The sequence below is a fragment of the Neofelis nebulosa genome, chromosome 9 (assembly GCF_028018385.1).
Source record: "Neofelis nebulosa isolate mNeoNeb1 chromosome 9, mNeoNeb1.pri, whole genome shotgun sequence".
Classification (NCBI taxonomy): domain Eukaryota; kingdom Metazoa; phylum Chordata; class Mammalia; order Carnivora; family Felidae; genus Neofelis; species Neofelis nebulosa.
In genome coordinates, this window is record NC_080790.1 from 117,210,528 (window position 1) to 117,238,037 (window position 27,510).

The 27,510-nt window shown below is 41.0% G+C and overlaps 1 protein-coding gene and 1 pseudogene across 1 annotated transcript in view; one reads left to right on the top strand and one right to left on the bottom strand.

Annotated features, from left to right (window-relative positions):
* The window catches only part of PIGU (phosphatidylinositol glycan anchor biosynthesis class U), an 84,160-nt gene extending 76,227 nt beyond the window's left edge, over positions 1-7,933 (bottom strand). Inside the window, exon 1 of the mRNA XM_058685357.1 lies at positions 7,772-7,933. Within this exon, the coding sequence (XP_058541340.1) occupies positions 7,772-7,901 (130 nt within the window). The 5' untranslated portion in view covers positions 7,902-7,933. The remainder of the gene's footprint in view (positions 1-7,771) is intronic.
* An 18,200-nt stretch (positions 7,934-26,133) lies between these two features.
* LOC131486253 (PRELI domain-containing protein 1, mitochondrial-like) lies at positions 26,134-26,792 on the top strand (annotated as a pseudogene).
* The last annotated feature ends 718 nt before the right edge of the window (positions 26,793-27,510 follow it).

Sequence of the window (27,510 nt, forward strand, 5' to 3'; positions counted from 1 at the left end):
GGACCAGTAAGATGCTGTCCATAGACATCACTCTCCACTGGTTTAATCCAGAGGGAGATTGCATACTTTTTAGGCAATTGTCTAAAATGTAATTTCTCTCAGATATGCTTTTGCTAGGATATTGTACACCTCAAAATTTGTTAATGTGTTTTCTGGCAAGTGCTTAGAATGTGGCACTGCTATCATGATGATTAAATATGACCTCATATTACTTAATAAATAATTGATCTAAGGAAAGAGTTAACCTCATGGAAACATTAAAAAACAAACAAATTATCATTTACTCCCACCATCTATAACATTAAAAAGTGTAGGAAGAGCATCAACTCAAAATATTTTTACTTGAATACATTGATATTTATGATAAACTTATAATGTCATTACTCTGGTGCACATGATTGAAAACTTTGGCATGGTCTGCAGTACATTTGGGAACATCTGAATTACAGAGTAACAAAATCCTCTAGAATGTGATGGTGAATTTACTGCATGTATAAAAGAAAAACCAGGGCCCCAAATTCTAACATATATAACGATGTTCCAATAATATTTTGCTGGGAACATTTTAACATAGGTTTCATAAAATGTCTGTTTGGGGAGAAAAACAAAATACTCAAAACAATACAAAGAACTCATAGCTTTAAGCCATTCTTTTTCCTAGAGTACCCCCCAAAATAACACCTGTAAAAACTACACCAGATAAATTGAATAAAATTTCAGCTTCATGGGATTATTATCCAACAACTAATGCTTCAGAATAGTTGACCATAAAAACTAATTAATTATTGCTGACTATTCTAAAATACAAGGGTTTTTTTTATAGGGTCTCAACTCTTTTTTTTTTTTAAGATTTTATTTTTAAGTAATGTCTATACCCAACGTGAGACTTGAACTTACAACCCCAAGATCAAGAGACATACTCTACCAACTGAGCCAGCCAGGCACCCCAATAAAGTATCTCAACTCTTTTTTTTTTTTTAATGTGTATTTATTTTTGAAGGAGAGAGAGACAGAGCATGAGCGGGGGAAGAGCAGAGAGAGAGGGAGACACAGAATCTGAAGCAGACTCCAGGCTCTGAGCTGTCAGCACAGACCCCGACGTGGGGCTTGAACTCACAAACTGCGAGATCATGACCTGAGCTGAAGTAGGATGCTTAACCAAATAAGCCACCCAGGTACCCCAAGTGTCTCAACTCTTAACTGATAAATCCCATGAAGTAAAAATTCTTATTTAGTTACCTTTACATATTTTTCTTATGGGTGATAATAAAAACATATTATGTAGCATAAGACAAACATTGTCTGGGGCGCCTGTCGGTTAAGCTTCTGACTTCAGCTCAGGTCATGATCTCGGGGTTCATGCGTTTGAGCCTTGTGTCGGGCTCTGTGCTGACAGCTCAGTGCCTGAAGTCTGTATCACATTCTGTGTCTCCCTCTCTCTCTATGCCCCTCCCCCACTCACGCTCACTCACTCACGCTTTCTCTCTCTCAAAAATAATCATTAAAAAAAAAAAAAAAAGGCAAACATGGTCTTTGAGCTTCCCATATCAAGAAGGGCATGCATTAAGCTTGTTCAAAACAAGTAGTATCTATATTTCTAGCCCAGAAGGCCCAAGAGACCGTGTCATTCCCATAGCAATGAACACACCTAGCATCCAGAACTTGCTTTCTAAATAACTTTTTTCAATAAAAGAAACCAGGATTCCTTGGAGAAGTGGTCAATTCCAGGGCTAGACCAAGAGAAAAATAAGGTAAGACTAAAGCATCTTGTGGTTCCAGAAAGTAATGAAGTATTAAAAACACCAGAACAAAACAAAACAAACAAACAAACAAAATAGTGAGGAAAGTATGTCCAAGGACAAAGGAGTCAACCTGAAAGAGGTTGCAATGGCCAAAGATTTTGAGCATCAAAATAAAGATAATATGGATTATAATCCAGAGAATAAAATAAATACCTATAAGTCCAAACAGATGTTAAATAAATAAGGAAGAAGGGACAACTCTTCCTTACAGAAGATTCCAATTCATAACGAAGAAGGAATGAGGGCAATAGAAAAGTCATCATTAGAACACCATAGTAATGACTGCTGCAGGCAAGATCATCAACCCATAAGTGCAAAAAGTAGTGAGTAAAAACTTTAGAGAGACACAAGATATATACAGAGCCCCTACATATATCCCCCAAATGTTTATAAATTAAAAAGGGAAAATAGTAACTTTACAGTGGAGAAACCAGGCAGATACTATCATAACCAAGGGATTAAGGTTAACACCATCAGTAATAAGCCATTTCAATATGAGGTACCTCGATCCAATACATTGAGAAGATCACATCATTTCAGTGGGACTTTTCCCCAAAATCCACGATCTCAATCTTACTATGAGAAACATTAGACAAACCCAAATTGGGAGACATTGTTTGTACAATACTTGACCAGTATGTTTCAAAAGTGTCACAGTCATAAAAGACAAGGCAAAGCTGAGGAACTCTCACCAATAGAAAAAGAATGAGGGCCCACCACTAAATGCAATATATGATCCTAAATCAGATGCTGGAACAGGAAAAGAATAGTGGGAAAATGGTAAACTCTGAGCAACTACAATTTGTTTAATGGTATTATATGGACATTATTGTCTTAGTATTGTCTTAGTTCTGATCAATGTACTCTAATTATGCAGGATGTAAACATGAAGGGAAGCTGGATGAAGGGTATACATGGCATCTCTGTACTATCTTTGCAAATGTTTTGTAAATATAAAATTATTTCAAGTAAAAAGCTAAAAAACAAAAAAAGTAGTGGTATCCAGTCTCTGGATCCCACTGCCAATTTGCAGGAAACACAATGAACACACGAATATGTTAAACTGAACCATGAATATACAATCAGTAAAGTCCAAACTATGGGAAACACTAGAGGTCAAATGGTCTGGGTTCTTCAACAGATAAAAAAAGGATGGTATGGATGGGGACCTTAAAGATTAGGGGAGACTTAAACCACATATAAAAACGTTTAAGGGCAACACTAAGCTATAGCAACTAGGGACACTCATTAGAGCAATAAAACAAAGAGGCTGTAAAAATGTCATAAGTATAGGGATGCCTGGATGGTTCAGATGGTTAAGCATCCAACTCCTGATTTCAGCTCAGGTCATGATCTCATGGTTCATGAGTTCAAGTCCCATGTCGGGGGCTGTGCTGACAGTGTGGAGCCTGCTTGGGATTCTCACACTCTCCTTCTCTCTACCCCTCCCCGGCTTGTTCTCTCTCTCTCTCTAAACAAACAAACAAACAAACTTAAAAAAAAAAAAAAAAGATGTCATGGGGGCACCTGGGTGGCTCAATCAAACATCTGACTCTTGGTTTCAGCTCAGGTTATGATCTCACAGTTTCATAAGTTCAAGCCCCACGTCAGGCTCCAAGCAGACAGTACAGAGCCTGCTTGGGATTCTCTGTCTCCCTCTCTCTCTGTACCTCCCCAACTTGCACTGTCTCTGTCTCTCTCAAAATAAATAAATTAAAAAAAAAAAAAAGATCTCATGACTATAAAAGTCAGGATAATGGTTATTTAATGAAGGCGCTGAGGGGCTGTGCCTAAAATGGGGCATACATAAGGGCTTCTGGAATAAGTGACAAAGTTCTGATTCTTGATTTGGATGATGCCTACAAATGTGTTTTGCTTATAATAATTCACTGTGCAATACATTGTTATGTGTGGTTTATTAATTCTCCATTTTGTTTAACAATAAAAGTTCTGGTTTTTTTAAAGTAGTGCTATCAGAAGTGTTCTTCCTGACCCTGACCCTCATAGCTGCATTGGAGGTGGGTTTCTAAATAAGCACTTATAGCTTGGGCTCTACCCTAAACTGAAGAAGCTAAGCCCATATTGATTCCTAATCATTAGAGCAAAGGCTGAGGAATATATATGATTAAAAAATATATATGATATATTTGATTAAAATATGATTGAAAAATATATGATTAAAAAAAAAGTTCCAAAATTATTTCTGACAGATTTCTATGCAAGATGGTATAGAGTGCACTCTGGTGGAACAGCAACACCTAAAGACTGCCAGCTATTCACACAAAACATTATGTATGTGACTTAATCTCTCTGTGCTTCCATTTTCTCATCTATAAAATGGGGTATTTACACATAAAACTATTTACATCTTAGGGCCACTGTGGTGATTAAATTAGTTCTTAGACATATCTAAAATGCTTAGAACAGTGCCTGTCATATAGAAAGCACTATATTAGTGTTAGTTACTGTCTGAGAAGCACATGCTTGCATTTTTGTCAAGTAGAATATTTATATAAATTTTAGTTGGACTACCAAATAAACTGATGGGTCTGTAGAAATGAATGACATAGAAAAAATGTCTTTCCTATTATAATGGGTATCCGTTATTTTCACCTACCCAGGATCAATTTCCCCCTCTTCTGGTAATAGCACTCTGGTCTTCCTATAGGATGCCCCCTCTTCCATAGTTTGGAAGGTTGTCCCCTCTCCAAAGATGTAGATAGATAGATATTATTTTTAAGGTTTTATTAAGTAATCTCTACACCCAACATGGAGCACAAACCCACAATCCCAAGATCCAGAGTCACACGCTCCACCAACTGAGCCAGCCAGTAGGATACACATAGTATGTATATGGATACATGACTTAGGCTGACCACAGTAATTGGCTTAAGAATTGGCATATAACCCAAATAAGTTCAATGTGACTCAATTCCAAGGCTTTCGTTATGTTTGTTGAAGAACAGTCACTCTCCTTCCACTGGACCTGACACTGTGAGGATATAAAAGTCAGAGACTATTGGGGCCAATCTTGCCAATACCCAAGAAGAGCCCTCCTGAATGCAGTCAATGCCAAGACAGAGAAAGAGTTAGTCATGATGAGATCATTGAGTATCTAGCTAGATTTGAAGTCACCATCTACCCTGCCTGAATTGTTCTGTTATGTAGGCCAATAAGTTCACTTTTTATTATAATTTGCGCAGTTTGAGTTTGGATTCTGTCATCTGCACATGAAAGAACTGACAACATGCCAAGTTAAAACCCTTCAGATATTTGAAGACAAGAATCATCTCCTCCAAGTTTACAACTTCTCATTTATTCCCATTAAAAATCACTCTATGGTTACAGTCAAGCAAAATCTATTTGGATTCACAGTCCTTCACCCAAACAACTGGTCACTCAAAAAACTCATGTGGAATGAATGAATGTCATGTGAAACCAGAGGGGCTCCTACTTCAATATTTTTAAATGCCTGCCTTTTAGGGTTAAATACAATCACTTGCTTTTTATTTTATTTTTTTTTAATTTTTTTTTAACGTTTATTTATTTTTGAGACAGAGAGAGACAGAGCATGAACGGGGGAGGGTCAGAGAGAGAGGGAGACACAGAATCTGAAACAGGCTCCAGGCTCTGAGCACTCAGCACAGAGCCTGACGCGGGGCTCGAACTCACGGACCGCGAGATCGTGACCTGAGCCGAAGTCGGATGCTCAACCGACTGAGCCACCCAGGCGCCCCACTTGCTTTTTAAAATATCCCGTCTTAAAGTATACTCTGAAGACAAGTGACACAGATGTACCAACCCGCTTAAAACAGGACAAATAATTATCCTGACCCCATCAGATTCAGATAGGTGATTAGCAAATCTCCCTCTAGCTCTGACACTGGCCCCAAGCTCCAGACCTAAACCTCTGAATATCATACTATCACCCTATACATACATCAAACACTTAACTGCTATCCTTTCTAACTCACCTATTTTAGCCAATATCACAATTGTTCTCCTGATTATTTAGATTCAAAATCCTAGAATTAGCTGTTTTGGCTTTCATTATTGTGCTAAGAGCTTAAACATGGATTATCTCATTTAATGGGGTACATATTATAACTTCCTATTTTACAGATGAGAAAAATTATTGTTGGAGATCATACAGATATATGTAGAGAAGCAAAAGAAGACTCAAACCCTTTTAAAGATCCCAGACCCTGTGCTCTTAATCATCATATTATATTGCCTCATCTTAGGATCCTTCACCCTGCCCTTCCTATATGTAACCAGATCTTATGTTTTCTTTTCTTCAACATTTATTTAATAGTAACAATGTAACTAATTACTCTATGCAAGGCACAAAGGATTCAGTAATGAGTAAAACAGTTTTGGCCTGCAAGAAACTCATAGTACAATGGAGAAACCAGATATAAACAAATAATTATAATAAAAAGTGAGACATACTCTTAATAGAAGTATGTATAAAGTGCTAAGAGAACAGAGGAAGGAGGGCCTAATACTGCCTTGGGGCTTTTGGTAGCCAGAAGAAAGCAGGAACCAAGTGGCTTCAACCCAAACAATTCAGTTTGTTCAACAAATAACTATATGCAAATATTATATGCAAGGATTATCAAGTGTAAGCTCTCACCATCACACATAAGAATTACTACTACCTTTATCACCATTTGTCAACTGGGAAACCTGGGCATATTACTTAACTTCTCTAAATTTTGGTTTCCTCATCTGTAAAATGGGGGAAATAACACCATCTAACACACGGAATAACTTGGGGATCAGAGGCTTACCATAGTCTTTCATATATAGTATTTTTAGAAACCTAAGCTTGAATTATTCATAAAACAACCATTCATTATGCCATTCCCCATTCCAGAATGTCTATGGGATAACATCAAAACTCTAGCATTTAAAGTTCAGGGACACAAAGAGAACTTCTGGGGTGCTGTTACTCCTGTAATGTTTTGTTTTTTGATCTGGGTGCTGGCTAGGGGTGCTGGCTACATGTGTATACAGTTTATAAAAATTCACTGAGTTCAACACTTATTATACATGCATTGATGTACACTGTACTTAAAGAAAGTTTTTTTATAAGTCTTAAATTCTGGCCCTAACCTAACCCCTACCCCATTTCTCCTTCACTTTGTACATTTTGCACCCTTCAACATTTTCTTGGTCCTGTTTACCTTCTGCTACCAGGAATTCTTTCTCTAATCTCGCTTTCCAAATTCTACATCCCTCAACAGTTAGCTCACAGCCCACATCCTTAGGAAACTGGAAAAAGAGAGGACACTTCCTTCAGGGTTGAAACTCCAAGAAAGGAACTGGATGTACACGGGAAGAACATTTTCCAAAAAGGATTATAACTATCTGTCTCTCCCAGGAGCCTGTGGATCCTTCAGCACAAATTCTGTCTCACTGTAGGCACTGGTATAAAATAGTGGATGAAGAATTTAAGAAACAGTAGGAAATGCTGTAGTACAAGTCCCAGACCGAGAACACGCGTCTAAGCACACCCACTCACTCTACTGGCTTAGGCAAGATAGGTCCCCTCACTCAGGGAACCCCTCACACACTATCCCATACCCCAGGGAGCACCACCTACAATCCCTCACCAAAACCCAATCACCTCTGCAAATCCCAATCCACCCAGCACGCCCTTTTCTTATATCTATCCTTTCTCAGGCCACGCCCCTCTGCTCAGGACCCGAGGGGGACACACCCCCTCAGCTCCCCACGCCTCAGGTGAGTAGGCCCCTGGGGCCCAAACCTGGCCCCACAGTCCTACGCCCCCTCCCCTCGGCAGCCCCGCCCTCAGGCTCCGCCCTCCCACCCTCCCCGAGGGCGCCAGAGCGGGTCAATTCCCTCAGAATCTTGTGCTTGAGGCCACTGCCCCCGCCTCCCATTCACTGAGGCCAGGAGAGCACAGGCGGGGCCTGGCCACCTACTCCAGCCAGTGGCCTCACCTCTCTTCCAAGAACTCAGTGGGGACACCACCTCCACCCGTTCGGAAATGAATTCGGCCAGACTGGAGCGGAACAAGGCCGCCCGCACGGTCACGGCCACTACCAGCACCAGAGCCAAGGGAGCCGCCATGATAGCTGGGGTGGGCGCGCAGGCGGGGAGGGAAACGTGAGGCGGAAAAGCCTCGCGACCTGTGCGCCACCCTCTGTAGTTCCGCGGCCAGGCGCGCCTTGCTGCTGCCACCGGAGCACCCATACTGGGGACTACCACTCCCAGGAAGCCTTGCGGTGAGATGGGGCGGGGCGACGTAGAGCGCGGCTTCTCAAGCTTGTAGTAAAGGGTTGGGCGACGTCTCTTAAGAGAGCAGGTGTTTCGTAAAAGCGCTCGGCGCTGCTAAGTAAGCAAGTGAAGGCGTGTCTTACTAGAATAATGAGCAAGTTTTGAGGAGTTGTTAATTTCACTCTTTTGTGTACGTTTTAAATGTTAGGATGTTTCCCTTTTATGTTTTAAAAATAATATTAAATATGTACTCATTTATGTATTCTGCAATTGTTTATTGAACACCAAGTATACGCCAGGCACTATATTGGGTTCTGAGGACACTTTTTGGAGTGCTCTGTTTGCTCTGCAGCCTTGAACAAGTTGCTTAATCTTTCTGTGCCTCAGGTACCTCATGTGGAAAATAACGCTGCATGTTAGCCGGTCCTTATGAGCTAGCCAGAAAGGATTGAGGAATGTTTAGAAATTTTGCTGGTCGCTTTTAAAACACAGCCATTATCAAAAATTAAATTATATAAACTTACAATTAAATAAGTTATATTAAAACAAGTTAATAAATACTCAAAACTTATTACTTACTTTTTTACTACACTTTTGTTTTATCTGTGCTTTTTTTTAATTTAAATTTTTTTAAATTTACATCCAAATTAGTTAGCATATAGTGCAACAATAATTTCAGGGGTAGATTCCTTAGTGCGCCTAACCCATTTAGCCCATCCCTGTTTTTATATTATTTTTGTTTCCTTTCCCTTATGTTCATCTGTTTTGTCTCTTAAGGTCATCATATGAGTGAAGTCATATGATATTTGTCTTTCTCTGACTGACGAATTTCACCTAGCATGATACCCTCCAGTTCCATCCATGTAGTTGCAAATGACAAGATTTCATTCTGTTTGATTGCTGAGTAATCAACAATATATATTGTTGTATATATTGTGTATATATATATATATACCACATCTTCTTTATCCATTCATCCATCGATGGACATTTGGGCTCTTTCCATACTTTGGCTATTGTTGATAGTGCTGCTATAAACACTGGGGTGCATGTGCCCCTTCGAAACAGCATACCTATATCCTTTGGGTAAATACCTAGTAGTGCAATTGCTGGGTCTAGGGTAGTTCTATTTTTAGTCTTTTGAGGAACCTCCATAATGTTTTCCAGAGTGGCTGCACCAGCTTGCATTCCCACCAACAATGCAAAAGAGATCCTCTTTCTCTGCATCCTCACCAACATCTGTTGTTGCCTGAGTTGTTAATGCTAGCCATTCTAACAGGTGTGAGGTGGTATCTCATGGTGGTTTTGATTTGTATTTCCCTGATGATGAGTGATGTTGAGCATTTTTCCATGTGTTGTTTGGCCATTTGGATGTCTTCTTTGGAGAAATGTCTATTCATGTCTTTTGCCCATTTCTTCACTGGATTCTTTGTTTTTTGGGTGTTGCATTTGATAAGTTCTTTCTAGATTTTGGATACTAACTTTTTATCTGATATGTCATTTGCAAATATCTTCTCCCATTCTGTCAGTTGCCTTTTAGTTTTGCTGATTGTTTCCTGAGCTGTGCAGAAGCTTTTTATTTTGATGAGGTCCCAGTAGTTCATTTTTGCTTTTGTTTCCCTTGACTCCAGAGACATGTTGAGTAAGAAGTTGCTGTGGCCAAGGTCAAAAAGGTTGTTGCCTGCTTTCTCCTCGAGGATTTTGACGATTTCTTGTCTTACATTTAGGTCTTTCATCCATTTTGAGTTTATTTTTCTGTATGGTATAAGAAAGTGGTCCAGGTTCATTCTTCTGATTGTTGCTGTCCAGTTTTCCCAGCACCACTTGCTGAAGAGACTGTCTTTGTTCCATTGGCTATTCTTTCCTGCTTTGTCAGAGATTAGTTGGCCATACATTTGTGGGTCCATTTCTGGGTTCTCTATTCTGTTCCACTGATCTGAGTGTCTGTCCTTGTGCCAGTACCATACTGTCTTGATGATTACAGCTTTGTAGTATAGCTTGAAGTCCAGGATTGTGATGCCTCCTGCTTTGGCTTTCTTTTTCATGATTGCTTTGGCTATTCGGAGTCTTTTCTGGTTCCATACAAATTTTAGGATTATTTGTTCTAGCTCTGTGAAGAATGCTGGTGTTATTTTGACAGGGATTGCATTGAATATGTAGATTGCTTTGGGTAGTATCAACATTTTAACAATATTTGTTCTTCCTATCCAGGAGCATGGAATCTTTTCCCATTTTTTTGTGTCTTCTTCAATTTCTTTCATAAGCTTTCTGTAGCTTTCAGTGTGTAGATTTTTCACTTCTTTGGTTAGATTTATTCCTAGATATTTTATGGTTTTTTGGTGCAATTGTAAATGGGATCGATTCCTTGATATCTCTTTCTGTTACTTCATTGTTGGTGTATAGGAATGCAACTGATTTCTGTGCATTGATTTTTATATCCTGCAACTTTGCTGAATTCATGAATCAGTTCTAGCAGTTTTTTGGTGGAATCTTTAGAGTTTTTCATATAGAGTATCATGTCATCTGCGAAGAGTGAAAGTTTGACCTCCTCCTGGATGGTTTGGATGTCTTTTATTTCTTTGTGCTGTCTGAATTCAGAGGCTAATGTTTCCAATACTATGTTGAATAACAGTGGCAAGAGTGGACATCCCTGTCTTGTTCCTGACCTTAGGGGAAAAGCTCTCAGTTTTTCCCCATTGAGGATGATATTAGCATTGGGTCGTTCATATATGGCTTTTATGATCTTGAGGTATGCTCCTTCTACTCCTACTTTCTTGAGGGTTTTTATCAAGAAAGGATGCTGTATTTTGTCAAATGCTTTCTCTGCATCTATTGAGAGGATCATACGGTTCTTGTTTTTGAGGTTATTTATCACTACTGTATCACTATGGCAAATATTGTATAATGGCGTGCCACTGCCCATCAATTCCTATACTGGTGTTGTCAGGTTAGTATCTTGAAATCCCTCCCAATGAGCATGTTTACACACGGAAATCAGCAGGCACTACAAATCAGAGTTTTGGACTTTGGAGAACCCATTGATAAGCATTAAGTAGCACACTACTTCGTTAATTAATGTATGAAAAGTGCTTATTTGAGTGCTTAAATGTTAGCTACAATAATTAATATTAAATAAATACATAAGAAAATTTCAGGGCTGTAGATAAGATGAAACAGCTGGTATGATCAAGAATAACTTGGTGGGGGAAAAAAGAATAACTTGGTGGAAGTGTGGTGGTAGCACTGGACAGGGCAGTCAGGGAAGTCTCTGGGAAGAGGTGACATTTGAGCTGACACATAAAGGATGAGAAACTAATCAGAGCTGACAAGTGGAGGAAACAGACTCTGAGTCAGGAAACAGTAAATGTGTTTGAGAGAGAAAACAAGTGTGTTCCAAGTGGAGAGAGTAATAGAAGGTACGGGGGAGAGGCAGACAGTGGCCAATTAGGTAGGGACTTGTTTGCCATAGTTGGGAATTTGGGAATTTATTCAAAGGGTAATCCATGCGCCATTGGAGGATTTTAGACCAAAAAGTGATGTAGTCAGGTGTATATATATTTTTAATTTCTTTCTTTCTTTATTTTGAGAGAGAGAGAGAGATTGAGCAGGGGAGGGGCTGAGAGAGAAAGAGAGAGAATCCCAAGCAGGCTCCACACTGACAGCATGGAGCCCAATGCAGGGCTCCAACTCACAAACCATGAGATCGTGGTCTGAGCTGAAATCAAGAGTTGGTCTCTTAACCGACTGAGCCACCCAGGTGCCCCAGTCAGCTATATATTTTTAAAAGATCACTATATCCCCAGGCTCTATACGGGGTATTGGGGAATATTCCAGTGGCAAAATTGCACCTTCTGCCTTTTTGGAAGTTGGAGAGTAGCTGAAGAGATGTGATAATCTTTTTTTTTTTTTTTTTTTTTTTATTTTAATTTTTTTTTTTTTTTCAACGTTTTTTTAATTTATTTTTTTTGGGACAGAGAGAGACAGAGCATGAACGGGGGAGGGGCAGAGAGAGAGGGAGACACAGAATCGGAAACAGGCTCCAGGCTCCGAGCCATCAGCCCAGAGCCTGACGCGGGGCTCGAACTCACGGACCGCGAGATCGTGACCTGGCTGAAGTCGGACGCTTAACCGACTGCGCCACCCAGGCGCCCCAAGAGATGTGATAATCTTAAGAGTAACACAAAAGTAAAATCACAAATCATAATGAGTAAAGGGAGAAAACGGAGCAGGATGCTAGGAGAATACAAAAATCAGCCCTGGAGCTGATAGCTTTCTTGACCAATGGGAGGGGTAGGTCTTCAGTGGGAGAGGCAATTAGAAAGGAATAGAAAGAGGCATTCTCATCCTTTGAGCCCTGTTCTGCCAAGCACAAGCACTGTGCCATACTTTTAACACAAATGAGCTTATTTAATCTGTATAACCTCCCTTCCTGAAGATACAAGTGTTGGTATCCTCTTTGACATAAAAGGAGGAGACATATGTATTACATCATCATAGAGTGAAGTGTATTACATCATGAAAAGTGGAGGTGATTATAACACAAACCTCATGGTGAAGATTGAACAAGATTATGTAATGTAAAATGGTTAGTCCATACCATTTGCTTGGTATATATTAGTTAGCTGTTTTATTTTCGTTTACATCATCCTACAGATGACTTAAAAGTTCTTCTTAGGGTGAGGATTGTCTTTGGGAAAAAACATTTTAGGTAGACCCAAACTAGTGGTTCTTAAACATGAGTTTGCATGGATCATAGACCTAAATATTAGAACTAGAACTGTAAGACACCTAGAAGAAAACATAGGAGTAAACCTTCATGACCTTGAGTTAGGCAATGGTTTTTTAGATACCAAAAGCACAGGCAACAAAAGAAGAAATAAATAAATTGAATTTCACAAAATTAAAAACTTGTGCCTCAAAGGAAACTATCAAGAAATAAAAAGACAACTCACAGAATGGAAGAAGATATCTGCAAATCATGTATCTGATTAGGGACTTTTATTCAGAATATATGAAGAACTCTTATAACTCAATAATGGAAAATAAATAACCCAATTAAAAATGGGCAAGGATGGTGTGCCTGGCTGGCTCAGTTGGTGGAGCATGTGACTCTTGATCTTGGAATTGTAAATTTGAGCCCCAGCTTGGGTGTAGAGATTACTTAAAATCTGTAAAAAAAAAAAAAAAAAAAAAAAAAAAGGGCAACGCATTGGACTAGACATATCTCCAAAAGAGACACAAATGGCCAATAAGCATGTGAAAAGATGCTCAACATCATTAGTTACTAGGGAAATACAAGTCAAAGCCGCAATGAGATATTACCTCTCACCTATGAAGGTGGCTACAATAAAAGGCAGATAATAACAAGTATTGGCAAGGAAGTGGAGAAATTGGAACCCTCATGTATTGGTGGTGGGAATATAAAATGCTGCCCCCACTTTGGAAAACAGTTTAAAAAATGTTAAACATAGAATTGCCATATGAACTAAAAATTAAACTCCTAGCTAATATCCAAGAGAAATGAAACAGATATCCATACAAAAATTGTACATGAATGTTCACAGCTTGTTCATAGTTATTATTCATAATACCCAAAAAGTGGAAACAAGGAAAATATTCATTTTGTTTGTTATGAATGGATGAACAAAATGTGGTATATCTATCCAATGGACTATCATTGAGTAAAAAAAAAAAAAAAAAAAAAAAAAGGGTACTGATACATGCTACATAGATGAACATAGATGAACCTTGACAACATGCTAAGTAAAATAAGCCAAACACAAAAGACCACATATTGTATATAATTCCATTTATGTGAAATGTCCAGAATAGGCAAATCTATAGAGATCGAACACAGATTAGTGGTTGTCTAAAGGTGGTAGAGAGGTGGTTGGCGGGGTAGAGAATAGGAAATGACTGCTAATGAGTACAGGATTTCTTTTGGGAATGATAAAAATGTTCTAAAATCAGATTGTGGTGATGGTTGTACAACTCTGTGAATATACCAAAACCACCGAGCTATATACTTTAAATGGGTGAATTTTAGGGGCACCTGGGTGGCTCAGTCAGTTAAGTGGCCGATTTTAGCTCAGGTCAGGATCTCACGGTACGTGAGTTTGAGCCCCACATCGGGCTCTGTGCTGATAGCTCAGAGCCTGGAACCTGCCTCACATTATTTGTCTTCCTCTCTCTCTACCCCTCCCCTGCTTGTGCTCTGTCTGTCTGTCTCTCTCTCTCAAAAATGAATAAACATTAAAAAATTTTTAATGGGTGAATTTATTGCATGTATGTTATGTCTCTATATCTTTTAAAAAATGAGCAATCAGGGGCGCCTGGGTGGCTCAGTCGGTTGAGCGTCCGACTTCGGCTTAGGTCATGACCTCGCGGTCTGTGGGTTCGAGCCCCACATCGGGCTCTGTGCTGACAGCTCAGAGCCTGGAGCCTGCTTCAGATTCTGTGTCTCCCTCTCTCTCTGACCCTCCCCCATTCATGCTCTGTCTCTCTCTGTCTCAAAAATAAATAAACATTAAAAAAAATTTTTTTAATAAATAAAAAATAAAAAATGAACAATCATTTGGGAGATATATTTTTCAAATGTAAATTCCCTAGCTCTGCCCTAGAAACTGTGATTCACTAGGTCTGGGAAGGAACCCAAGAACCTGCACTCTTAATCTCTCCAGTTTATTCTGATATTGGTGGTTCAGGTGCCATACTTTGAAGAACATTACCCTGAAGGTGTAGGTATCCAGTTTCTTATGCAACAAAAAGATGAAAATAGTAATAATAGCTATCATTATTGAGTGCTTACTATGTGTTAAGCATTATTTTAAGTGCTTCACATGTTTTATCTCAGTATATATGTATCTGTAGTATATACTATTATTTATTATATATATTCTATATTACTATATATTATATATTATATATATGATATATTACTCTTATATATCAGCATATGTATTATATACTATTACAACTACTATAATTTCCCTATCACCACCTGCGCATGAGGAAACTGAAGAACAAAGAAGTTTAGTAATTTGTTTAAGGTCACACAACTTGTAAACAGCATAACCAGGATCTGAATGTTAGGTCCAGACATTGTGGTTAAGCTGCTCTTCCTGAGAAAATGAGAGGAATTTGGGTTGAGTTGGGTTAAGTTGTTCTGTAGCTGAGAAGGGAGGGTAGAGAACTGAAAGAAGGGAGATAATAAAGGAGGAAGCAAGATGATTTCTGTCCTGAGAAACCAGAGATCCCAGATGGTATGTGGGTTGCCCAGGAGGAAGAAATTGAGGCTCTAAGATATTAAGTAACCAGCTTTAGGCCATACACCTGGCTAATTGTTCCTTTAGCATTTATTGGACACCTACCTTTGCTGAGGCCTATGCTAGTCTGTAGAGATACAATCTATCTAGTACATTTCTTGTATTGCAAACAGCAAACTGATTCTGGCCACCTTTAACATAAAGGAAGTTGACTAGGAGGTGGTGCGGGAGTTCACAGGGCTAAAGGGAAGACTGAGTAAACCAGACTTGGAACAATCAGGGCCCAAATAAACAATACAGGGCCTGGGAAGCAGGAGGCACCTGCCGCATGAACTAGGCACCGCCAGTGGAATGAGTGAACATTAACCAGTTTTTCATGGCCTTGTATCTTGTCTTTCAAGATCCAAGGTTCTTGGAAAGAGCATGAGATTGATTGAGATTAGGTCCCATGCCTGCCTCATGGCTGTGTGAAAACAGCAAGAGAAAAGAATTTGTGAGAAGTCAGATGATGAATTTACTATTTGTCTTAGGACAGCACACCCTGAAGGCAGCTGGGTGAAATCATATGAGTGAAGGCAAGGGGTGATTGGACACTGGGAAGAAAAAGGCAAATATCCACTAATAACGGTGGTGAGAAAGATAGACACAGTCCCTCTCATATGGGAGTTTATAGTCTAGCAGGGAGTCATTACAAAATGGAAGTAATCAGACAAAATAATTAGAGTTTATGATTAGACCTGTGAGGGCAACAGACCAGGAGCAATGACAATGAATGACAGAGGACCTACTATTGACTAGATTGGGTAGTCAATGGAAGCCTGTTTGAGGAAGTGATATTTAAGCTGATACCTAAAGATTGAGAGGGAACCATGGATATAAAGAATTGGCAGTGGTCAATGGGGTGTGTGGGGAGGAAGGCATTGAGTTTGCAATGAGGGAGGCCAATGTGGGGTGAAATGAGCAAGCGGTGAGACTGGAGGAATTATCCTTGTCTTCAACTTTGAACCCACTTTAGCAATGGCCAAACAGACTTTGATAAAATTTACAATTCCTTGGATTATGCAAAGAGAAATTAACCCACACATAGACTTGCAAGATATGACCTGGATGAGAAAGAATGAACTCAAGAAAATCAGCAAAAGACACATAAGAATAGAGTGGGGGGAAGAAAACAGGGTTGTTATAAAAACAAAAGAAGAATTAAAGATACAGCATTGGCTTGATCTATGTGTAGCTTTTTCATCAAAAAACAAACTATATAAAAACTTAAAAATTAACAGTAACAACTCAATAAATAGGATGAGAGGAAGGCAATGGCATGTAGGGAAAAATCATTGAAGGCATCCTTAAGACTGATAAGGTAGGAAAGACCTGATCTAGTTCATGGTACAGATTAGGAAACTAAGTCTCAGAGAAACCAGGATTCTCCAGAAACCAGGATTCTCACCGTCTGTCTCCTATACTAGCTGCCTCTTTTTCCTGGGTTGGGTGTCTGGTGAGACCAAGTAGGAGACCCACACCAGCTCCCTCCTCAACCCTTGCACCCAAGTGTTGTAAGGGCCCAAAAGGAAACAGAAACCTGGCCTTACGTAATGCCCTGAAGACAGATTTCTGGGACTCCGTGCCTCCAGCCCTCTCAATTTTCTTCCTGTCTCCTACCCACAAATGCTCACCATTGCAAAAGCCATTCTGTTAGGAAAACAAGACCAAGATATAAACTAGAACTACAACCTGAAAAGACTGGCTTCCTGTAGCTCAGCCTCCTGTCTCTGAACCCCTCTCCTCAGGAACCATACCCTCCACAAACTATGCATTCAGACCCTTCATGCCCTTCCCCCCAATACACACAGACTTCCCTGCTCTGGAAAAAGAGACAGGTACAGTGGGCTTTGCTTGTTGCTTCCTAGCATCCATTCCACCTTTCCCTTCCCTTTTCCAAATAGGACCCTGAATTCTCAGCTATGTAATTTGAGTGGGATTGACCTCAACCCATTTCCAGGAATGGGCCTAAATAGCTTAAACTAACCAACACACTCCAAATGACCCAAATCAGGTCAACAGAGCTAAAACCAAACCAAAACAAAACAAAACACCTCAATTCTGGAATTTTGGATTGAGCCATTTGGGGAAATGGGTCTTTTCTTTTCTGCTGGGTTTGAATTTGGAAGCACCAGACCTAGAAGCAGCTGGCAATTTATATGTACAAGACAAGATAAGGCAAGGCCAAGGCCAAAGCCTAATTCAACTGGTAAAGGTATAATGAGCCATGTTCAATGTAAGCAGTTTATTACTTACATACACAACAAGAATAAGCCAGCTCCCTGTGATCCTTGTACCCCACACCAAAAAGGATGACACTGAAACAAAAAGGGCTGGGCAATTGCAACGTGAGTTGTAGGCACCTTGTTGCTAAGGAGCCAATTCTAGGCTGCAGTTAACAGGTTTTCTATTCTGTAGCTCCATTCTTAGTAGGATGGGGTAGAAAGTCCCATTAGCTCCTCAGAACCTGGGAAGAAGTAAGAAAACTCTCATTACAACTTCCCAGGGGAGATAGGGAGGCCCGGAGAACATGGCATCAGAGTCTCACAAGCCTCCCATCCTCTCATATTCTGGGAGGGTCATGAGGCAGTCTGCCAAGACTCAGATTAAGTTTTTCAAACCTTTGCCCATGTGGCTTATATGAATGAATACGTGTAAGGTCACCAGGTGACAAGGCAGAGCCATTCCCCTACACTAGGATGTGGTCACAAAGAGACTCTGTCAAGAATTAAGCCAACTTCTAGGAAGTGTTTTGGAAAAATTAGAAAAGACTGGATCTTAGTTCCATTATTTGAGACACTGGATCAAACCTTGCCTGAGGGCAATTAGTGCTAAACATTTCAACCAAATTTCTTTTCTAGTTTAATCCCGTTTGAGTTGGGTCTTTAGCCACCTGCTACCAAAATTTCCTAACCAATACAACAGGAGATGGAAATCAGCCTCTGGATTTCTTCCCTGGCTTTAATTACCATTTATATTTTGGTGATTCTCATATCTTTATTTCCAGCCCAGGTTTCACTTATTGATATTCAGACATGTGTATCAAACTAAACATTGACACTTTAAATTCCAAATATCTAAATTTTTTAATGTTTATTTATTTTTGAGGGGGGATGGGGAAGAGAGAGAGGGAGACACAGAATCTGAAGCAGGCTCCAGGCTCTGAGCTGTCAGCACAGAGTTGACATGAGGCTCTCAAAGCCATGAACTGTGAAATCATGACCTGAGCCGAAGTTGGACGCTTAACTGACTGAGTCACCCAGACGCCCCTAAATTCCAAATATCTAAAACCGAGCTCATGATCTTCCTTTCAACAACTCACTCTTCCTCCTTAATTCCTTATCTCTGTGAATGACACCACCAGTCTTTCAGTTGTTCAACTAAAAACCTGAGAATTAGCCTTGACCTCTCCCGATGGCCATCCTTGTACATAATCCACCTTCAAGCTTTGGCCTAAAGATTAGTCAAATCAACCTACTCCTCTCCATCTTCACTGCCACTGCCCTGGTCTAAGCCACTAGCATTCCTCCCCTAGATGTCTACTATACTCTCCTAACAGGTCTCCTGTTGCCATTCTCCATCCTACAACCACTTTTTATGTTTGATACCCATTGGTTGAATGAATGAATAAACGAACAAATGAGTATCATTAACCCTTCACCTAAAACCCTTCACTTAAAACTCTTCACTGGCTTTCCTTTGCACTTAGTTTAAGAATTGAAGTCCTTTAGGATGGCTCACAAGGGCCACCATGATCTACCCCCCCTACCTACCTCCCTTGACTCATCCCCCACTTTTGTGCCCTATTTGCACCTGAGAAAATAAACTATGAATTGTCATTTCCTTGGTACATTCTACTGTGTACACCCCACTGGCTATCCAACAGCACTTGTCCTCACTTGGCAAAGTCCTACTTATCTTTCAAGGCACATTCTTCAAGTTTCCATCTCTATGAAGACTTTGGTTCCACCTGAGAGTTGGTTCTTTCTCCATACTCCCAAAGAAAGCACTAAGCAGCTGTCTCTAAACAGCACTTGGTAATCACTATCTGATAATTCTAGTATCTGAAGTTTTTGGCAGTCTGATTCCTTGTGTCTACTGAATCTTGCTCATGGTGGATTGTTTCCTTGTGTATTTCATCAATTGTTTGCTTGTGGATTATTAAATAATGTTTGGAAGGGCTTTATACATAGGAATTCTGTATAGCCTGAAACTGGGGTGGAGGACATCCAGAGAAGATTTGCATTTGTTTCTCCTAGGCAACTGAGAGTTGGTTTGGGAGTACATCTCCTTTTGTGTGAATTTCTCAGCCTTGAAGTTTACCAGCCATTCAGGTGATATAAATTTGAACTCCAGACTCATCGAGGACAGGAGTGTGGTTTCAGATTCTCAGATCATTTCTTTCCCGCACCCAAATGCCAGGTCAAGATGGACATATATCCTTTTTGTTTCCTTTGCTAGTAGTCAGAAGTTTGTTTTCTTCTAATCTATCACTGTGGGTATAGCTCTTCAAGGGTCTCAGTTCGAATCCCAAACTTCGTGTAAACCCAAGTCTTCATCTCCCCAAACATCTGTTAAAAACCCCAAACTGTTGAAGGTTCAGTTGTGCATTTAAAGGATGTTTGAGGGCACCTGGGTGGCTTAGTCAGCTAAGCTTCCAACTCTCTCTTTTCTTTTTTTTTTTTTTTTAGAGATTGAGAGAGAGAGAGAGAGAGAGAGAGAGAGAGAGAGAATCTTAAGCAGGCTCCACACTCAGCATGGAGCCCGATGTGGGGTGAGATCCCATGATTATCAAGCTCTGGGAGGGCAGGAAATGGATATGACACATTTCTGAGTCAAGACACCGAGCCCAAGATCTGGCACCGAGCACATGCTGAGAACATTTGTTGATACCAAACTTCCATTCAGACACTTCTAGTGATGGGGAGCTCACTCTTTCCCAAAGTAGCCTTGCCTTTTCTTTGGAGAGGGCTATGTTACCTAGGTGACCATCTGCCTAATGGGGGACAGGCTATCCCTAGCCTATGCTCCTCCTTCCCAACACTCAGCTTGTCCACTCACATTCTGCAGAGAGAGGCTCAGGGCCTAGATGATCCCAGTGATAACTGGGACTTTGAGCTTTGATTCTGGGTGAAACACATAGGCTGCTTCTAGATGTAAACCTAAAGCTTTCATGCACCATTGGTGGAAGTCTAACCTGGCACATTTTGGGAGAGCATTTTTTGAAATTTAAAATATAGGGGCCCCAGGGTGGCTCAGTTGGTTACACATCCGACTTCGGCTCAGGTCATGACCTCACGGTTGGTGAGTTCGGTCCCCCTGTCGGGCTCTGTGCTGACAGCTCAGAGCCTGGAGCCTGCTTCACATTCTGTGTCTCCCTCTGTCTCTGCCCCTCCCCCACTCACACTCTGTTTCTCTCTCTCAAAAATAAATAAACATTAAAAAAATTAAAAAAAAGAAATTTAAAATATGTATACCTATCAGTCTTGTGATTTCTCTGAATCTATTCTATTCACACAAAAATAGTAATTGTAGTGTTGTTTGTGGCAGCAAAAAATTGAAAACTACCCAAATGTCCCTCAATAAACACTAATCCCCACTAATAAATGTTCATCTTATGAATAAATATGCAAAGTAATGGATGCAAATATTAATTGCAGCATTATCTGTAATAATAAAATATTGAGAACAACCTTTCTTTCCACAGGGGAATTGACACACATTGTGCATAAATACAATGGGATACTATGCATGTGTAAGAAAAAAGTGAGGCTACTGATAAGGAAAGGTCTGCAAAATATACTGTAAAGTGAAAAAAAAAAAACTAGGTGCAGAACAGTGTCTCTATTTGTGTGAAAAATACATATAAGTATATATGCACTGGATTTTAACTGCCTAGAATACTTCTGGAAGGAATAACAGGAAACTAGAATTAGTGTTTGCCTCCAGGGAGGAGACTGGCTGGTGGGAACAGGGGAGGGAGGGGCACCTGGCTTTTACTATATTCCCTATTGAACCTTTGGAATTCTGAACTATGTCCCTGTAATTAAGTAAATAAAAAAATGTAAAGCATAATTCTAAAACTAGAAGCAAAAGCAAAACAAGCCTAATGAAACAAAACACTCCATACACACACACACACACACACACACACGTATATATATAGTAGAAAAAGGGAAGGAGGGGCACATGAGTGGCTCAATTGGTTGAGCATCTGACTCTTGATTTTGGCTCAGGTCATGATCCCGGAGTTGCGGGATCAAGCCCCACATCAGGATCTGCACTCAGCGCAGAGCCTACTTAAGTGAGCCTGGGTGGCTCAGTCAATTAAGCATCTGACTCCTGGTTTCAGCTCAGGTTGTGATCTCATGGTTTGTGGGTTCAAGCCCCACATTAAGCCCCACATCAAGCCCCACATCGAGCCCTGCATTGAGCTCCGTGCTGGCAGTGTGGAGCCTGCTTGGGATTTTCTCCCTTCCTTACTTGCTTGTGTGCTCTCTCTCTCTCTCTCTCAAAGTAAATAAATAAACTTAAGAAAAATATTCTCCCTCTCTCGCCCTCCCTCTGCCCACTCTCTTGCTTGCCTTCTCCCTCTGTCTTAAAAAAAAAAAAAAAAAAAAAAAGGAAAAGATACACTCCCAATCAGGGACAGTGGTGGAAAGTCTCTTGAATTGGATGACGGATGGTCAAGGGACTTTAACTTTATCTTGATTGTTTGAATTTTATACTTACAACGTTCTTAATTACAAAATTTGTTTGTTTCAATTTACATAAATTGTTGCATCATTTAAAATACATTTAAAAATTTTTTTTAACGTTTATTTATTTTTGAGACAGAGAGAGACAGAGCATGAACAGGGGAGGGGCAGAGAGAGGGGGAGACACAGAATCTGAAACAGGCTCCAGGCTCTGAGCTGTCAGCACAGAGCCCGACGCGGGGCTCGAACTCACAGACCGTGAGATCATGACCTGAGCCGAAGTCGGCCGCCCAACCGACTGAGCCACCCAGGCGCCCCTAAAATACATTTTGATTTTAAGAAGTAGAATTCAAATGGATAGAATTCAACTACCCCAAGGCAAAAGAGTGAGGCTGAAGCTGACTCTCCTTCTTCTGAGAGAAGGATTCATATCATGCCCTTTGTCCCACCTGCCCTCCCCCAAGGAATACCTTGGCTCAGAAAGAGGCTGAGCTACTCCCAGCATCATTCCAAAGAGCCTCTCCTGTCACCTCTCATGCACTTGACTCCCTGTTCCCAGAGTTCTGGGCTGAGAACAAGAGCCAATTAGCTATAGGGTCATATTTCCAGAGTCCCCGTCAATGTGAGGTTGAACAGGGCCAGTCTAGGAAAATTGGGACATCTGGCTCCCACCTTTTACCTCTCTGTTTATTCCCTTCAATGCCCTGCTGCCCTGTTCCCACCTCCCAGTCTGTGTTTCTCAGTCCATTCAGTGGAGGGTGCAGTGAAAAAACCCAGTCAACTAGAAGTGTAGGGATTTAGTGTTCCTAATCTCTTAACTAGTTGTATTTTAGGAGGCATCTAAATAGGGAAATGCTTAACTGTGAGGGAGGAAGCTATAATGGTGGAATTTCTGGTACAGTGAGGAAGGTATCCTAAGGTAAAAGGGCTTCCCTATCACTCTTGAGTCATGTTGGTTGTCAATACCATATAGTGCTTAACAGCTAGATGGGCTCTAGAGCCAGGCTAATAAGATTCATATCCCAGTCTATCACTTAGTAGCTGTCAAGCCTTGGGCAGATAATTCAAGCTCTCTGTGCCTCATTTTCCAAGCCTACAAGACGGGGATAATAAGAGTAGCTCCCTTATGTGATTGTTCTGAAGCTGTAATGAAATATTACATGAAAACCATTGAGAATACCTCCTGGAACATAGAAAACAATCAATTAACATTAGCCATGGTTGTTATTACTTGTACAAATAATTTTTCTTTCTTAAGGACAGAACTGAAACACTTTGAAGACCTCTGCAGTAGAAAAATTAAATCTGTCAAGCTAATAAATCACTCTGATATAGAGCAAAGAGGTAGTAGTCTGTAGCTTTTTAATCCAACCTAAGTCAGGAATGATTTTGAGACAGAGGAAATTCTTGAACAAAAGCCCAAGGAAAATGATGTTATGATCAAAATCTGTGACAACTTCATTTCAAAGATGGAAAACATCTTATCTGAGGGTTATGAACTGCTAAACTTCCCCTTCTCAAATGAGTTGGTCAATGTTGGTTTTGTACATGTAGGTCAGTGGTAACGTTGTATTTTCTTAAATAAATTGAGTAAGTATATTTCCATGTTGCTTCTTTTTTTCCTTTTTAAGCCACCTTTGCTGAGGTGTAATGAATTTTGACACCATGTAACCACTCCCACAGTCAAATTATAGAGCACTCCATCACTCCAGAAAATTCCTTTGCTCCCCTTTGTACTCAGTCGGTCCTTCCACCCATCACAGGCAGCTATTGACCTGCTCTCTGTCAGTATACATACTCCTTTTGCCTGTTCTAGAAGTTCATACTAATGGTATCATATGATATGTACTCTTTAGCATCTGGTTTCTTCTGTTCAGCATCGTATTTTGAGGTTCATCCATATTTTTACAGGTATTATAGTTCATTCCTTTTTATTGCTAAGTAGTCATCCATCATAGGAATAATACTGCAATTCTGTTACCTTTATATACTAGAGTTTGAAAATAAAGGTTGACTGAGTTTGAACTCTTGGAGAAGAGAGTGAAGGGGTAAGATCTGGAAATGAAAGCTTCCTGTGTCTTTCCTGTCCCTTTCACTCACTCATTCGATTATCATGGGTAAGCCCTTCCCCCTCATCCACACTTCAGTTTCCTCATCTGTAAATTTAGCGCACTAGATTATCTGTAAATAACCATTCCATGCAATCCCATTACAGGTAGAAGGGTTTCTTCTCCCACAAGAAGGTACATTTTAAAAAATGCTTATTTATTTATTTTGAGAGAGAGAACACGTGCACGAGAGAGTGCGTGCGTACACAAGTAGGGGGAGGGGTTGAGGGAGAGGGAGAGAGAATCTTAGGCAGGCTCCAAGCTCAGATGGGAACCTGACTCAGAGCCTCAACGCAGGATCACGACTTGAGCCGAAATCAAGAGTCAGACACGTGAAGGACTGAGCCACCCAGGCACCCCAGGAAGACACATTTTTTTTTAAGACCCACAAGTAAGGTCCTACCCCTGACAGAGACCCAGAGAATTCCTCTGGAAGACAGGGAGAATAAAATCCATACAAAACCAGACAAGTAGATGGAGAACAAGCAGGAAGGCCCAGGTAAGTTCAGGAATTGATCAATAAATATTTACAACCTATTCAGGGTCTCTATCCCTAGCTTTTCTACCCAAAGATCCCATTGGTAGACTCATGGCTTGAATCAAGGGAATCAGGCCAGGAGGGTTTTATGGAGTAGAAGGGGTTCTGAGGACCTCAGAGAACAGGTCATGGTGAAGGGCTGAGGCTGCCATTCTGGGCCTAGAGGTTGAGTGAGTAGAAAATCAAGGGAAAGGGTGGTAGGAAGAGCTTGGTCAGAGAATGAGTCAGTATCTTTCAAAGATCCCATACTCCATAATCCAAATACTCCCATAAGCCAAATAAATCCCAGGGCCCCACATGGCCCAGGCTTAGCCTCCAATGTCACATTCAAGAACTGCCATGTAAAGAATAAATTGTTGAAAACAAAGCAAATGATCAGCTACAGGGAACTGATTGGACAACTTCAGTCTATCCATACTATGATATAATGTAATACTATGTGGTTATTAACAAAGAATGAAGAAGTACTATGTACTATTAGGGACTGATCTCCATGTTATATTGTTAAGTTAAAAAAAGCAAATTTCAGGACGTCTGGGTGGCTCAGTCGGTTGAGCGTCTGACTTCGGCTCAGGTCATGACCTCGCAGTTCGTGAGTTCAAGCCTCGCGTCAGGCTCTGTGCTGACAGCTCACAGCCTGGAGCCTGCTTCAGATTCTGCGCCTCCCTCTCTCTCTGCTCCTTCCCCGCTCATGCTCTGTCTCTCTCTGTCTCTCAAAAATGAATAAACATTAAACATTTTTTTTTATAAAAAGCAAATTTCAGGGGTGCCTGGGTAGCTCAGTCGGTTAAGTGTCCAGCTTTGGCTCAAGTCATGATCTCACAGTTCATGAGTTTGAGCCTGCATTGGGCTCTGTGCTGACAGCCCAGACCTGGAGCCTGCTTCAGATTCTGTGTCTCCCTCTCTCTCTGCCCCTGCCCCACTCACACTCTGTCTGTCTCTCTCAAAAATAAATAAACATTAAAATAAATTTTAAAAAAAGAAAATTTCAGAACAGTATGCACAGCTCTCGTTTGTGTTCAAAATGGGGTGATCACATATACATATACGTACATACATATCCGTATGTATATGTAAAGAATATTTCCAACACTTCACTCAAGAAGCTGGGTAACAGCAGTCACCCCTAAGGAGCAGAAGTTGATTGGAGGGTGCTGGGGTTAGAAATGAGAAGGAAACCTATATCCTTTTATTCTCTAGGCTTTTGAATTACGTGCATTTTAATCTATTCAGAAATGAATGAAAATGTATTAAATCCAAGAACAACAGTCCAGCTCCCAAAAGTAATTTTAAAATGGCTCTAGGCTTGTGGCCAGACAACCCCTCATGGCCAGGGCTGCTGCTTGTGCTTGGGTGGGGTGTGGTGCCCCCACCCCACCCCCCTCTTCCCCCTCCACCCCCCACCCCCCAGCACACACCCCACCCCGGGTCAGGAAGATGGTGAAGTATTTCTGGGCCAGAGCTTGATTGCTCCACAGTTCCTGGGACCAAGTGTTGGCTGCCTTCCGGCAGCAGCACCCGAATCCCTATAGCAAACATGTCTTGACCGAAGACGGAGTGCACCAGGAGGTGGCCCCTGACCCAGTGTCTCCTGACCAAGACCAACAGGATGCCCTGCTGGGCGGAGTGACTGCTTCCTGCCAGTGTTGCTCCCTCAGTGTACATCCTGGAGGATTCTATTGTGGACCCACAGAACTAGACCATGACCACCTTCACCTGGAACATCAACCAGGCCCAGCTGCTGGTGGTGGAAGAACTATGTGTTTACTGTGTGAACTCTGATAACAGCGGCTGGACCAAAATCTGCTGGGAAGTCTGGGTCTCCTCCAGCTTATTTGATGTCTCCAAAGCTGTCCACGAATTTGGCCTTGCCTGGTTCAAGAGCAATTGTGACCAAGACTAGGAAGGGCTTTGACTACATCTTGGCCAAGCTGCAAGGTGAGGCCCCTTCTGAACCCCTTGTTGAGACAGCCAAGGAAGCCAAGGAGAAGGCAAGGGGGACAGCACTGGCAGCTACAGAGGAGGCCAAGGACCTTGCCAGCAAGGCTGCTACCAAGCAGCAGCAACAGCAGCAGCAGCAGCAGTTTGTGTAGCTAGCCCAGTCCCTGGTGTGGTAGGACACCTGACCACCCTGCTCAAATCCCTCCACGTTTTCCCTCTTGTGCTTTATTATTAAAAGTCAACCTCCAGCCCTTTCTCTTGTCTGGGTGGTGGGTTGGGGATGGGAGTCCCGTTTGGCATTTACAGTGCACCAGGCCCGTTACCCATGTCTGAGTGGGGCCTGCTCATTCCCACATGAGGCAGTTGATGACGGGCACAGAGAGGTGCAGTGACTTGTCCAGGATCACAGACAGCATGCAGGTGCAATGGTAAAAAATGCTAGACTGTAAGCTCCATGAGGGCAGGGACCTTTGTTGCATTCTCTCATGTGTCCCAAGTACCTGGAACAATACCTAACACAAAACAGGCACTTTTTTGTTGACTTAAAAAAAATGACTCTAATATTTATTTATAATTCTTGAAAGACATCAGAGGGTCTGTAATCCAGGCCAACACTCTTTAGAATCTCCTGTGTTCTCATTAACCCTCTCAAGCCACATTGTTGCCTCTCAGTGCCCCTCACTCACCAAACTTGTCACTTTCCATCAAAAATTGTCCCCCAAGTCCCTTTCCCACAGCTTTGCTTTTCTTTTTCCTCCCCACCTTACCATTCAGTGTCTGTCATCCTGTTATCCTACTTTTGTGTCACACACACACACACACACACACACACACACAAAGCAGTCAGACAAAATAAAACTCTCCTTAGAAAAT